The sequence below is a fragment of the Salmo trutta genome, chromosome 1 (assembly GCF_901001165.1).
Source record: "Salmo trutta chromosome 1, fSalTru1.1, whole genome shotgun sequence".
Classification (NCBI taxonomy): domain Eukaryota; kingdom Metazoa; phylum Chordata; class Actinopteri; order Salmoniformes; family Salmonidae; genus Salmo; species Salmo trutta.
Genome location: NC_042957.1, coordinates 11,185,989 through 11,201,253, shown reverse-complemented (window position 1 = coordinate 11,201,253; position 15,265 = coordinate 11,185,989). Strand labels below are relative to the sequence as shown.

At 42.1% G+C, this 15,265-nt stretch overlaps 2 protein-coding genes across 3 annotated transcripts in view; one reads left to right on the top strand and one right to left on the bottom strand.

Annotated features, from left to right (window-relative positions):
• Nucleotides 1-296: 296 nt before the first annotated feature.
• LOC115160616 (cytosolic 5'-nucleotidase 1A) lies at nt 297-12,988 on the bottom strand. Its single transcript, XM_029710858.1, has 6 exons — nt 12,749-12,988; nt 12,446-12,619; nt 11,008-11,137; nt 9,739-9,861; nt 1,871-2,058; nt 297-1,262 (listed from the first exon to the last, which is right to left on the bottom strand). The coding sequence occupies exons 1-6, from the start codon at nt 12,857-12,859 to the stop codon at nt 885-887; spliced, it is 1,104 nt and encodes a 367-aa protein (XP_029566718.1). The 5' UTR covers nt 12,860-12,988; the 3' UTR covers nt 297-884.
• Nucleotides 12,831-15,265, top strand: part of LOC115160151 (synaptotagmin-14) — a 41,765-nt gene continuing 39,330 nt past the window's right edge. For both annotated transcript variants that reach the window (XM_029710681.1, XM_029710673.1), the window contains exon 1: nt 12,831-12,886. The gene's annotated coding sequence lies outside the window, so the exon portion shown is untranslated. The remainder of the gene's footprint in view (nt 12,887-15,265) is intronic.

Below are 15,265 nucleotides of genomic sequence, written 5' to 3'. Positions count from 1 at the left end.
ATTGTGTGTGTGACAAAACTGCACATTTTATTTTCCCCAGCACAAGGTGCACCTGTGTAATGATCATGCTGTTTAATCAGTTTCTTGATATGCCACACCTGTCAGATGGATGGATTATCTTGGCAAAGGAGAAATGCTCACTAACAGGGTTGTGAACACATTGGTGCACAAAATGAGAGAAATAAGCTTTTTGTGCATATGGAACATTTCTGGGATCTTTTATTTCAGCTCATGAAACATGGGAAAAACACTTTATATGTTGCATTTATATATAGAACCCTTTAGAACCCTTTATGTTCAGTTAAAACTGAAAAAAATAAACAAACAATTGTGTATATTCAGCTGTAAACTATTTGGAACACAATGCCTGACACGTAACAATTTACTAGTGAAACAGATATGGGGAACTAGCTTGCTTGAGGTTTTGATATAACACATAGCCTAATACAGCTTTACTAAGAGCAAGGTGAGGTTTCTTACGTCTAAAAACTAGTATTATTAAATATAATAAGAAAATGGAATAGATTAGAACAATGCATGGATAGTAAAAATAATGATTGAATATTAAAGAGTTGCTCCAAAAGTTCAGTACATTTCAGCCAATATTTTTTTAAGTCATGCTCACGAGCCAAAATGGGTCCTCGAAAAATATGCACAATTGTGTACTACATCATCCATTTTGGATGATATGTCCTGCAAAAAAATAAATGCAATGTGTTTCTTTCCTGTTAATATTTTCTGATAAAGATGTTTGTAATAAAGTGTAAAAAAGAGAAATAATACAAAATCCTGATAAACAATAAAGGTCCTACAGCTGATGACAGGGTTGTGTGTAACTAAGCCTTTGCATAACGTATGATATCTCCCCACCACTAGGAGGCTCTTTACTTCTTGTCTTTGACATCGTTGACGGGCTGCTCAATAAGTTCCCCCTTGTGATACTTCTGTCCGATCCCATAAGGCACGTGTGCAGCGACGGTCCCCAGCTCCTTGGCTCCCTCGATGTGGGACATCTGGTCGTCGAAAAATATGTGGGGCCGGATCATCTGCAGGAGGGGCCCTTTGGGGGCCCCGGCTAGGAACAGGGCTTCGTCGATCTCCAGGCCCCAGCTCCTGAGGGTCTTGAGGACACGGGCCCCTGAGCTGGCTGCACTGCGGGCTGTTACCAGGTAGGTACGAATGGGGCAGTTCATACGCTCATTCTTGGCGTAGAACTTTCTCTGGAGCTTCCCCAGCGCCTCCAGGAAACACTTCAAGGGACCCTGAGTGAAACAGTGAGACATAGGGTTAGCATAGTATTGTTTTTACTTTTGTCCAAAATCAAAGTAAATAATACATCAATGGGATCTTCTTTATTGGGATAGTCCCCTATTATAGATGGTCTTTAGATGCTCAAACTATCACCAAGATATTAACTGCCAATGTAGATATGCAACAACTTGGTACGATTAAGGTAAGGGTTACGTCAGGGATTAGGGATAGTGGGATAGTTAGTTAAAAAGTTGGTTGCTAGTTAGTTGAAAATCTATAACCCCTGTATACACTCTTATTAAAAAGGGTTACAAAAGGTTTTTTCGGCTGTCCCCACAGGATAACCCTGTTTGGTTCCCGACAGAACCCTTTTTGGTCCCGGGTAGAACCCTTTTGAGTTCCATGTAAAACCCTCTGTGGAAAGGGTTCTACCTGGAACCAAAAAGTGTTCATCAAAGGGTTTCCTATGGGGACAGCCAAAGAACCCCTTTACGTTGTAGATGCCCATTTTTTCTAACAGTGTAGGAGACTCCAAATCAGGAAAACTTAAGAAAAAAAGCAATGTCAAACATTTACATAAAATGTAGGCATGTAGTACTTCAGATCCTCTCGTGATCACCTTTTTAAGAGGTATGTTCTCAAACTCCTGCTCGTGCTCAAAGAACTTATCCAGGCCACGTTGTTTCGCGATGATCTCCGACTCATCAGAGAAGAGGACAGCGTCTCCGTCAAAGGCTACTTTCAGCTGTGTGTCGGACAGCTGGTTTTCCACATCTCCAGATGTAAACATGGTTGCTGCAGCAATGCCTGTTTATAAAATATTATTAGGGTTTTATACATTCTCATAACAAATAATCTCATCATCTTTAAATATTAATAATAGTTAATAATCTTTAAATATTTCTGTTCCAAAGAAATGTGTCCATAAACCAGAATACAAATTTTTTTGTTGCTGGAATTTATTTGTTGCTCGAAGCAGCCAACCCCCCCGGTCCTTGTCCTAGGAATTGGTCATTTTAGGGATTTGAATCTGGATTGGCTATTTCAGGCCTCAGATCAATTTAAGAGTATATTATTGATTTTAATGACTCAACTGATCTCAAAATGTGAAAAACCTTGTTAGATTCTTATTGTTTGATTTAATTCTTACTAATAACCCCCATAAATAGTGTCTAGTACAGGTATTCCCAAACTGGGGTACACGCAATGCCGTCGGGGGTACGCCAAATAAAAATGTGATTCACATTTTTTTAAATTAAAATAAAAAAAACTATTAGTAGCCTCGTTTCACTGGCAAAAATAACATTAAACCATTTAGTGATCAGCGAAGTAACAACACAATGTCAAATACAGGTAACCTAGTCAAATAATTAACATCCAATCACATTAACCGTTACTCTCTCACGGGCATTCCACTAACGGTCCATATGTAGCCAAACGCAGCTGCTGCTCATTCCGTTGACTTGAAAATGTATAAATGGTTTAAAAAAGTAAGGCCCACGTCCATGGAGACACATACCAGCTCTACTGGTAGTACTGCTACTACCAGCAGTACTACATCTGCTCCTGTCGACGACACAAGTTGTTCTGCTTCCATGAGCACATCCAATGCTAGCATCAGTATTTCTACATTTGTTGTTTGCCCAGCTAGCATGGACACTGACAGTTGTGAATCCGATACAGCCGAAGAGCTACTGCCCCTTTACCCGGGAAAGCACTGAACAACAGGACGTTGGACCATTGAGGAGACGCTAATATGATGAGAACTACATTGATTTGGGGTTCACTTATATTGGGAGTAGTGCCTTTCCTCAGCCACAGTGTGTTATATGTGCAAAAGTACTATGTCACAACTCGATGAAACCTTCACTCTTGCACAGACATTTAGAAACAAACATGCCAATTTTAAAAATAAGCAGCGGGAGTTTTTTGAGCAAGAATTAAGATGACTTTCGAGCAGTAAGACATATAAAAGTAACAGATACCATTAATAAGAAGGGTCTAGAACCGTCTTATATGGTGAGCTACCGAGTGGCTAGGACAGGTGAGCCCCATACTATTGTGGAGGACTTAATTCATCCTGCTGCTGAGGATATGGCTGGGACAATGCTGGGGGAAATGACCAAAAAAAACTATACAGACAAAGACTTCATCAAACAACACTGTTTCACAACACGTCAGTGACATGGCAGGAGATGTTTTGAAACAATTAACATACAACATACAAGCCAGTGAATTCTACGCGTTACAGCTGGATGAGTCAACAGACGTGGCAAGTCTGGCACAGCTCCTGGTATATGTTACGTTTATGGGGGGTCAATTAAAGAAGACACCCTCTTCAAAGGCAACCTGCCTAAATGACTACAGACCCGTAGCACTCATGTCCGTAGCCATGAAGTGCTTTGAAAGGCTGGTAATGGCTCACATCAACACCATTATCCCAGAAACCCTAGACCCACTCCAATTTGCATACCGCCCAAACAGATCCACAGATGATGCAATCTCTATTGCACTCCACACTGCCCTTTCCCACCTGGACAAAAGGAACACTTGTGAGAATTCCATTCATTGACCACAGCTCAGCGTTCAACACCATAGTACCCTCAAAGCTCATCACTAAGCTAAGGATCCTGGGTCTAAACACCTCCCTCTGCAACTGGATCCTGGACTTCCTGACGGGCCGCCCCCAGGTGGTAAGGGTAGGTAGCAACACATCTGCCACGCTGACCCTCAACACTGGAGCTCCCCAGGGGTGCGTGCTCAGTCCCCTCCTGTACTCCCTGTTCACCCACGACTGCATGGCCAGGCACGACTCCAACACCATCATTAAGTTTGCAGACGACACAACAGTGGTAGGCCTGATCACCGACAACGACGAGACAGCCTATAGGGAGGAGGTCAGAGACCTGGCCGGCTGGTGCCAGAATAACAACCTATCCCTCAACGTAACCAAGACTAAGGAGATGATTGTGGACTACAGGAAAAGGAGGACCGAGCACGCTCCCATTCTCATCGACGGGCCTGTAGTGGAGCAGGTTGAGAGCTTCAAGTTCCTTGGTGTCCACATCAACAACAAACTAGAATGGTCCAAACACACCAAGACACTTGTGAAGAGGGCACAACAAAGCCTATTCCCCTCTCAGGACAATAAAGATTTTGCATGGGTCCTGAGATCCTCAGAAGGTTCTACAGCTGCAACATCGAGAGCATCCTGACTGGTTGCATCACTGCCTGGTACGGCAATTGCTCGGCCTCCGACCGCAAGGCACTACAGAGGGTAGTGCGTATGGCCCAGTACATCACTGGGGCTAAGCTGCCTGCCAACCAGGACCTCTACACCAGGCAGTCAGAGGAAGGCCCTAAAAATTGTCAAAGACCCTAGCCACCCCAGTCATAGACTGTTCTCTCTACTACCGCATGGCAAGCGGTACCAGAGTGCCGAGTCTAGGACAAAAATGCTTCTCAACAGTTTTTTACCCCGCAAGCCACAAGACTCCTGAACAGGTAATCAAATGGCTACCCGGACTATTTGCATTGTGTGCCCCCCCAACCCCTCTTTTTACGCTGCTGCTACTCTCTGTTTATCATATATGCATAGTCACTTTAACTATACATTCATGTACATACTACCTCAATTGGGCCGACCAACCAGTGCTCCCGCACATTGGCTAACCGGGCTATCTGCATTCTTTTACGCTACTGCTACTCTCTATTCATCATATATGCATAGTCACTTTAACCATATCTACATGTACATACTACCTCAATCAGCCTGACTAACCGGTGTCTGTATGTAGCCTCGCAATTTTTATAGTCTCGCTACTGTATGTAGCCTGTCTTTTCACTGTTGTTTTATTTCTTTACTTGCCTATTGTTCACCTAATACCTTTTTTGCACTATTGGTTAGAGCCTGTAAGTAAGCATTTCACTGTAAGGTCTACACCTGTTGTATTCGGCGCACGTGACAAATAAACTTTGATATGATTTGATTCTGCAAACCATTGGAAACCAGGACAACAGGAGAGGATATTTTTAAAGTAATGGACAGCTTTGTGAAATCAAATGGACTTTGGTGGTCAAGATGTGTTGGTATCTGTACTGATGGCGCAAATGCCATGACAGGGAGACATAGTGGATTGCTCCCGACGCCACTTGGGTACACTGCAGCATCCACCAAGAGGCTCTTGCTGCCAAAGGAATTCCTGACAGCTTGAAAGATGTTTTGGACACTACAGTGAAAATGGTTAACTTTGTTAAAGTAAGGCCCCTGAACTCTTGTGTTTTTTCTGCATTATGCAATGATATGGGCAGCGACCATGTAACGCTTTTGCAACATACTGAAGTGCGCTTTTATCAAGTATTGACATATTTTTTTAAATTGAGAGACGAGCTTAAAGTTTTCATTACTGACCATAATTTTCATTTGTCTGACCGCTTGCATGATGAGGAGTTTCTCACATGACTGGCCTATCTGGGTGATGTTTTTTCTCACCTGAATGATCTGAATCTAGGATTACAGGGACTCTCCGCAACTATATTCAATGTGCGGGCCAAAATTGAGGCTATGATTAAGAAGTTGGAGCTCTGCTCTGTCTGCATTAACAAGGACAACACACAGGTCTTTCCATCATTGTATGATTGTTTTGTGTGCAAATGAACTCAAGCTTACAGACAATGTCAAATGTGATATAGCAAACCACCTGAGTGAGTTGGGTGCGCAATTACTTTCCTGAAACGGATGACAAACAACTGGATTGGTTATCCCTTTCATGCCCTGCCTCCAGTCCACTTACCGATATCTGAACAAGAGTGCCTCATCAAAATTGCAACAAGCGGTTCTGTAAAAATTGAATTTAAATCAAAAGCCACTGCCATATTTCTGGACTGAGCTGCTCTCAGAGTATCCTGCCTTGGCAAATAGCGCAGTTAAGACACGATCCTTTGCAACCACATACCTATGTGAGAGTGGATTCTCAGCCATCACTAGCATGAAAACTAAATACAGGCACAGACTGTGAGTGGGGAAAGACAGAGACTCTCTCCAATACAACCCAACATTGCAGAGTTATGTGCATCCTTTCAAGCACACCCTTCTCATTAACCTGTGGTGAATTATTCTCAATGTTCGATGAACAAGTAAGGTTTTATATGTTAGATGGCTAAATAAAGAGCAAAATGATTGATTATTATTATATTCTTATTTGCGCCCTGGTCCTATAAGAGCTCTATAAGAGCTCTTTGTCACTTATTTTTATTTACCCCTCCAGCTGCGTACCACCTCCAGCACAAGGGTCAGCGCACTCTCAAATGTTTTTTGCCATCATTGTAAGCCTGCCACACACACACACACTATACGATACATTTATTAAACATAAGAATGAGTTTTTGTCACAACCCGGCTCGATGAACAAGTAAGTCGGGTTGTGTTTATGGGGAGCCGGGTTGTGACAAAAACTCTGTCACGTCCTGACCAGTAAAGGGGTTATTTGTTATTGTAGTTTGGTCAGGACGTGGCAGAGGGGTGTTTGTTTTATGTGGTTCGGGGTGTGTTGATATATGTGTTTATGTAGAGGGGTGATTGTTTAGAGTATTCCGGGGTTTTTGGTTATGTTCTATGTTAGTATATTTCTATGTTCTGGTGTAGTCTTTTTAGTTCTATGTTTAGGGTTATTGGATGGACCTTCAATTGGAGACAGCTGTTCCTCATTGCCTCTGACTGAAGGTCCTATATAGAGGGGTGGTTTTGTAATGGGTTTTGTGGGAAGTTGTTTGCATTGCTGTGTGTAGCCTGCATTACTGTGCGTTCGTGCGTTTTCTTGTTTTGTGTTTTCAGTGTTCTAAATTAAAAGTTCAAATGAGCACTCAACCCGCTGCGCCTTGGTCCCTTTCATACGACGACCGTTACGAACTCATTCTTATGTTTAATAAATATATTGTATAATGTGTGTGGCAGGCTTACAATGATGGCAAAAAGCATTTGAGAGTGCGCTGACCCTTGTGGTGGAGGGGGTACGCAGCTGGAGGGGTAAATAAACATAAGTTCAACTGTAACACACAAACACACATACATATATACATTTGAAGTTGGAAGCTTAGATACAACTTTGCCAATTCCTGACATTTAATCAAAGTAAAAATTTCCTGTCTTAGGTCAGTTAGAGCACCACTTTATTTTAAGAATGTGAAATGTCAGTATAATAGTAGAGAGAATTATTTATTTCAGATTTTACTTCTATCACTTTCCAAGTGGGTCAGAAGTTTACATACACTCAATTTGTATTTAGTAGCATTACCTTTAAATTGCTTAACTTGGGTCAAACGTTTCGGGTAGCCTTCCACAAGATTCAACAATAAGTTGGGTGAATTTTGGCCCATTCCTCCTGACAGAGCTGGTGTAACTGAGTCAGGTTTGTAGGCCTCCTTGCTCACACAAGCTTTTTCATTTCTGCCCACAAATTTTCTATGGGATTGAGGTCAGGGCTTTGTGATGTTCACTCCAATACCTTGACTTTGTTGTCCTTAAGCCATTTTGCCACAACTTTGGAAGTATGCTTGGGATCATTGTTCATTTGGAAGACCCATTTGCGACCAAGCTTTAACTTCCTGACTGATGTCTTGAGATGTTGCTTCAATATATCCACATCATTTTCCTACCTCATGATGCCATCTATTTTGTAAAGCGCACCAGTCCCTCCTGCAGCAAAGCACCCCCACAACATGATGCTGCCACCCCCATGCTTCACGGTTGGGATGGTGTTCTTCAGCTTGCAAGCCTCGCCCTTTTTCCTCCAAACATAATGATGGTCATTATGGCCAAACAGTTCTATTTTTGTTTCATCAGACCAGAAGACATTTCTCCAAAAAGTACGATCTTTGTCCCCATGTGCAGTTGCAAACCGTAGTCTGGCTTTTTATGGCGGTTTTGGAGCAGTGGCTTCTCCCTTGCTAAGTGTCCTTTCAGGTTATGTCGATATAGGACTCGTTTTACTGTGGATATAGATACTTTTGTACCTGTTTCCTCCAGCATCTTCACAAGGTCCTTTGTTGTTCTGGGATTGATTTGCACTTTTCGCACCAAAGTACGTTCATCTCTAGGAGACAGAACGTGTCTCTTTCCTGAGTGGTATGACGGCTGCGTGGACCCATGGTGTTTATACTTGCATACTATTGTTTGAACAGATGAACGTGGTACCTTCAAGCGTTTGGAAATTGCTCCCAAGAATGAAGCAGACTTGTGGAGGTCTACAATGTTTTTTTCTGAGGTCTTGGCTGATTTCTTTTGATTTTCCCATGATGTCAAGCAGAGGCACTGAGTTTGAAGGTAGGCCTTGAAAAACATCCACAGGTACACCTCCAATTGACTCAAATGATGGCAATTGGCCTATCAGAAACTTCTAAAGCCATGACATAATTTTCTGGAATTTTCCAAGCTGCTTAAAGGCAGTCAACTTAGTGTATGTTAACTTCTGACCCACTGGAACTGTGCTAGATTATTTAACTTAAAATTCACTGTCTGTAAACAATTGTTATAAAAATGACTTGTGTCATGCACAAAGTAGATGTCCTAACCCACTTCCCAAAACTATAGTTTGATAAACAACAAATTTGTGGAGAGGTTGAAAAACAAGTTTTAATGACTCCAACCTAAGTGTATGTAAACTTCCGACTTCAACTGTGTATATATAGTGTGTGTGTGTAGTTTTAATGACAATGACAATGACAATGTAAACTTCCGACTTCGGAAGTTTACATAGTCATTAAAACTACACACACACACACACACACACACACACTAAGAAAAAACTGCTTCTCCAATTAAAATCCCCGATCACACTTGTAGGTGATGTCATGGCGACGTTGGCTAACTAAGCTCATGTGTAAATACATGTCATCAGGTCTAAGTTGTCTCACGCCGAACTGCACATCTGCAGGCCGTTAAATCAAAGCCACTCCTTCAATTTAAAGTAGGTTTTGACAAAAATGTAAATGTGTAATTTTCATAAAGTTGGGGTAATAAAATGTTCAACCACTTAAGACATTGGCTCCAATCTAGGATGTGCCTTAATGAACAACTAGGGAATAATTCTTCACTTCTCTCATTGACTTCTCAAGCCCCGGCCTGGACTGTTTGATCTGTTTCACAAGCTTTCCTGGAAGTGTCGCGATGTTGTACTTCTGGGTTTAGGAAATCCCAGTGGAGGCTGGTGGAAGGAGCTATAGGAGGACAGGCTCATTGTAATGGCTGGAATGGAATAAATGGAAGGGTAGCAAACACATCACACGTATGGAAACCACATGTTTGACTCCGTTCCATTGATTCCATTACAGCCATTACAATGAGTCACAACAGCATCCTCCATGCATTATATCTGTAGGCTATACTATAAAGTGTTACCACAATGTACATCTACAGTTGTTGACTTAGCACCCATGCTAAGCTAAACCAGTTAAATCCCTAGAGGACAAAAAACACTCATCACCACCTACCCTCCTCAATGGCCTCAGTGACTTTCTCTCCATCCTTGGAGAGGTACAAGTTGGTCATGTAGGCTTTCAGATAGCCAATGGGGCTTTGCCCTCCCGTCATACAGAATCTCTCAATGGTTAAATCTGTCAGATATACGAAACAACAAAAACATTATCACCGTATAGAAATGTGATGTAAAGTCGTCATGGTGGTAGCCAAGGATAGCCACTACATATCATGAACAGGCATAAACAATAAAAACATATTTGGTCAAAAGAGCAGCATTAAAGCTGCAAAATGTAACTTTTTGGTGACCCAACCAAATGCACATAGAAATATGAGTTATAGATCTTTCATTCTCATTGAAAGCAAGTCTAACAAGTGGTAGATATCTTCTATTTGTATGCTTCCCGTTAAGTAAATTTTTTTCATCTTTTACTTTTGGTTTGTATACCAGGTGAAAATACAATATTTTTGTCTATGGGAAATATATTTCACAGCAGTTTAGATACTCATTGTACTGTTTGTTTAGAATTTTTTTGAATTTTAGCAACAAGGAAATGACGGAATGATTTCTGCATATTGTACCTTTTAAATTGGATGTCCAATCATTCAATGGACCCTGAAAAAGAGCACCACCAACTGGTACTGGTTTAAATATATAGGTACAACTGTTCCAGAGTCCCGGTAAGACGACTGATAACAAGCAGGAGATAGGGATACATACAATCCACACTTTATTGCCTATTCACCAAACAGACACACATGACTTTACAAAGGAGGGAACTAGTAGTATTGATAGTGTTTAGTGTCAAAGATGCTTGGTCAGGGAATGTCCAGAGGCAGGATTGTCCATGTAGATCGTCCAGAAATTAGTTGAGGTGGTGCAGGGTTCTTATGACATGTTGTCTCTGCAACCCTAAGTTCAAAGCACAGACTGTTGCGGGTTTGAAATCCCCACCAAGTACAGCCTGTGATTGACTGACCAGGTCACATTAATCTAACCGGAGAAGAGTGTTCTGGAAGGGCCTTTTGCAACCCCCTAGCAACAGAGTAGCCAGGGCCAGAGGTGTGAAGCCAGGGGATGGTAACCGCTGCAGGGCTGGAGTTTCTCTATAAAGTTTGTGTCTCTGTGTCCCAGGGTCAGAGAGGGTTTGAGATAGGGTTTTTAACAGGTCCCATACTTTACATTACAAAACAGGTGTGTCTTATAACATTGTAGGCATGGCTGTAACATTGCAGTATGCGTGACAGAGCATGTAGGCGTGTTGTAGGCGTGTTTTACGCACCGTATTGGTTGATGCTGTTGATGAGGCGCACCCCGACCTGGGCGTGGTTATTAGTCATCAGGACGATATCAAACAGCTCCTCACTGTCGGGGTAGAGCTGCCTCAGTCTGGAGTTCACCGTCATCAGAGCCTGCAGTGTGTGTGTGAGTGTGTTTTTAGGGATTATGAAACGATGACACAACCTGGCTGGTGTGTACTAGACTAGACCAACTACAACCTGGCTGGTGTGTACTAGACTAGACCAACTACAACCTGGCTGGTTTGTACTAGACTAGACAACTACAACCTGGCTGGTTTGACCTAGACTAGATCAACTACAACCTGGCTGGTTTGACCTAGACTAGACCAACTACAACCTGGCTGGTTTGTACTAGACTAGACCGACTACAACCTGGCTGGTTTGTACTAGACTAGACCAACTACAACCTGGCTGGTTTGTACTAGACTAGACCGACTATAACCTGGCTGGTGTGTACTAGACCGACTACAACCTGGCTGGTTTGTACTAGACTAGACCAACTACAACCTGGCTGGTTTGCACTAGACTAGACCAACTACAACCTGGCTGGTTTGCACTAGACTAGACCAACTACAACCTGGCTGGTTTGTACTAGACTAGACCAACTACAACCTGGCTGGTTTGTACTAGACTAGACCAACTACAACCTGTCTGGTGTGTACTAGACTAGACCAACTACAACATGGCTGGTTTGTACTAGACCAACTACAACCTGGCTGGTTTGTACTAGACCAACTACAACCGGGCTGGTGTGTACTAGACTAGACCAACTACAACCTGTCTGGTTTGTACTAGACTAGACCGACTACAACCTGGCTGGTGTGTATTAGACTGAAAGCCACGGCTCCAGTAAGCCACGCCTCCAATCTGATAGACAGCCACCTCTACAATATATTATCAAAAAGGCTCAAAATTGAACACCTCCCATCACAAAAATATTCCTTTTCAAACTTTTACACAAGGGTTCCTCGAATAAACCTTTCAGAGGGGTTCCTCAAGGAAACCTTTTTCAACTGGAAAGGTTCTGGAGGTGTGGCAACCCTAAAGGTTATTCCAGGTACCTTTACTTCTAAGAGTGTAGAGCAGCTTAAATAGGGAAAAACAAGAATATTCTGCCAAAGTGTCATTCATGCATTGATGTGTAGATGGCGCCTAACAGTGGGAAACAATATTGGCGATTGTAATTCTGAGCAAAACACTATTCTAGATGCATTACACAAATTGTATCTAGGCCTAAAGACATTGGCAACACAGAGTGAATGACGTTTCCCTTCACCTACAATACAGAATCTATATGAAGTCGTAGCACAAGCCCACCCATGTACTCCCATGTACATGACACAACCCCACCCATGATACTCCCATGTACAGTCACGGAGGTAGTCCATATCTTTAGTTAATTCAATCCCTCTAATATACCTTCACAAGGGGAAACGCAACACCTGGCATGAGTGGCTCATTCTCATGCTCCTGTTGATTCATGTAGGCCATATACTTCTCGACTCCCTCTTCCTCATAGATCTTCCTTTCCTTAACCATGTTGAACAGGGTGCGAGAGGAGACGGCGATTGTCACGGCATTTTGGGGTTTGGGCTATTTGGAAAGCAAGATTATAAAGCAAAAGTTTTGATGAAAGAAATTACCAATATTGTACATCTAAAGATAATGATTTTATAGGCAAAAGGCAAACAACAGCTGCAAATGTAAAAATGTATCACTTACGGGTTTAGGTTTCTTTGTTTTTAAACTGTCAGAACAGGCTTTTGATGCTGCCCAGTCCTTTTCCTCTCCAGCGTTAGTGTCTGCTGTATCGGTAGGTTTGATTTCACTCATATTTGGCCTGGGATGGAAAAGTTCTAGGTCTGGTAGTTCCGTAACAGTGATTCCGAAATGAGATGATCAGAACAAGCAATGACAGGCAAATTTATGGAAATGTTTGGATGGGCGAGTCTACAGTAACTCTGTTGTTCAGCATTCTCTTACATCAGATCTGACATGTCATATAACTGGCAAACACTCATGGGATAGGCCAAAGGTCGCTTTGACTATCACTGTTTTGCTCGTTCACTTCACCTATTTTTTGGTCTGAGTCTTCTTTGCATTCACATTGCTATGTTTAGAAAGGAACCAAGATCTTTTTCCAACATTCACTCAATGCACTATGGGTGCAAGACAAGCAATTCCATCAGAACGTGTTATCGGACTGCTATATATACACCTACTTACATTTTGGAAGCTGATAGATTCATTTTTTAACTAAATACAGAAATAACAATTGTAATCAGAATATACAATTAACATGTAAATATTATTAGTAACAGAATAAATAGCAGAAGAATAACTGCAGATTAAATAATGCTGTAATTGAAATCTGTATACCCCTTTAAGAGCTAGAAATAATTTTGTACACTATTTTGTGATTCTCACCAATTATGTTGTTGTCTTCTCACACTATTCAAACCCCACAAGTGAATTTAGCGCTTATGAAATGTACTATCTTGGATCTACATCTGTTTATATTAGTTACTATGCTGTTACTAAGCAGTGATGTATTACGGCAGTGTTACGTTACTACACCTAATAGGAAATGCACATGCGCACTATCGGGCCGGGGGCTGTAGAGCACGAGAGGTTTTGACTAAACGATAACTAACTGTACTCCCGTCTCCCGCCTGGTCATTTCTCCACAACACAAATATTACATGAAGTTCTCTTTATTCATCACATATTGCAAACAAATAATCTGAACTAAAAACTCCACACATATTTTCGAATTTATTTGCCTACTTGACAATTGCTAACCAATATCCAAAAACAGCACACCATTTTCTCTGCGAATGAGCGTTGCCAACTTACCGACTTTGTCGCTATATTTAGCGGATATTCAGAACCCTCTAGCGACACATTTTCAAGTGACAACCCTTCCAGAAGGACATCCATCTCTGCAGCTCTCCACCAGTCAGGCTTTTATTGCAGAGTGGCCAGATGGAAATCCCTCCTCAGTTAAAGGAGTATTGGTGTCTCTGAGGGGACTTTGGCCTGGTTTGCTAACTACCTGCAATGTATAAAGTCAGAAAAGCTGCTGTCTCTGCCACTGCTTGTCACCAAGGGAGAACCGCAAGGCTGAATCCTAGGCCCCACACTCTTCTCAATTTACATCAACAGCATAGCTCAGGCATTAGGAAGCTATCTCATCCATTTATATGCAGATGATATAGTCTTATACTCAGCTGGCACCTCACTGGATTTTGTGTTAAATGCTTTACAACAAAGATTTCTTAGTGTCCAACAAGCTTTCTCTACCCTTAACCTTGTACTGAACACCTCCAAAACAAAGGTAATGTGGTTTGGTAAGAAGAATGCCCCTCTCCCCACTGGTGTGATTACTACCTCTGAGGGTTTAGAGCTTGAGGCAGTCACCTCATACAAGTACTTGGGAGTATGGCTAGACAGTACACTGTCTTTCTCTCAGCACATATCAAAGCTGCAGGCTAAAGTTAAATCTAGACTTGGTTTTCTCTATCGTAATCACTCCTCTTTTACCCCAGCTGCCAAATTAACCATGTTTTAGATGACCATCCTACCCATGCTAGATTACGGAGACATTATTTATAGATTCGCCAGGTAAGGGTGCTCTCGAGCGGCTAGATGTTCTTTACCATTCGGCCATCAGATTTGCCACCAATGCTCCTTATAGGACACACCACTGTACTCTATACTCTTCTGTAAACTGGTCATCTCTGTATACCCATCGCAAGATCCACTGGTTGATGCTTATTTATAAAACCCTCTTAGGCCTGACTCCCCCCTATCTGAGATATCTACTGCAGCCCTCATCCTCCACATACAACACCCGTTCTGACAGTCATATTCTGTTAAAGGTCCCCAAAGCACACCCTTCCCAGGATTGCTCGTCTTTTCAGTTCGCTGCAGCTAACGACTGTAACAAGCTGCAACAAACACTCAAACTGGACAATTTTATCTCAATCTCTTCATTCAAAGACTCAATCATGGACACTCTTACTGACAGTTGGGGCTGCTTTGCGTGATGTATTGTTGTGTCTACTTTCTTGCCCTTTGTGCTGTTGTCTGTGTCCAATAATGTTTGTACCATGTTTTGTGCCGCTACCATGTTGTGTGCTACCATATTGTTGTCATGTTGTGTTGCTGCCATGCTGTGTTGTCATGTGTTGCTACCTTGTTATGTTGTTGTCTTAGGTCTCTCTTTATGTAGTGTTG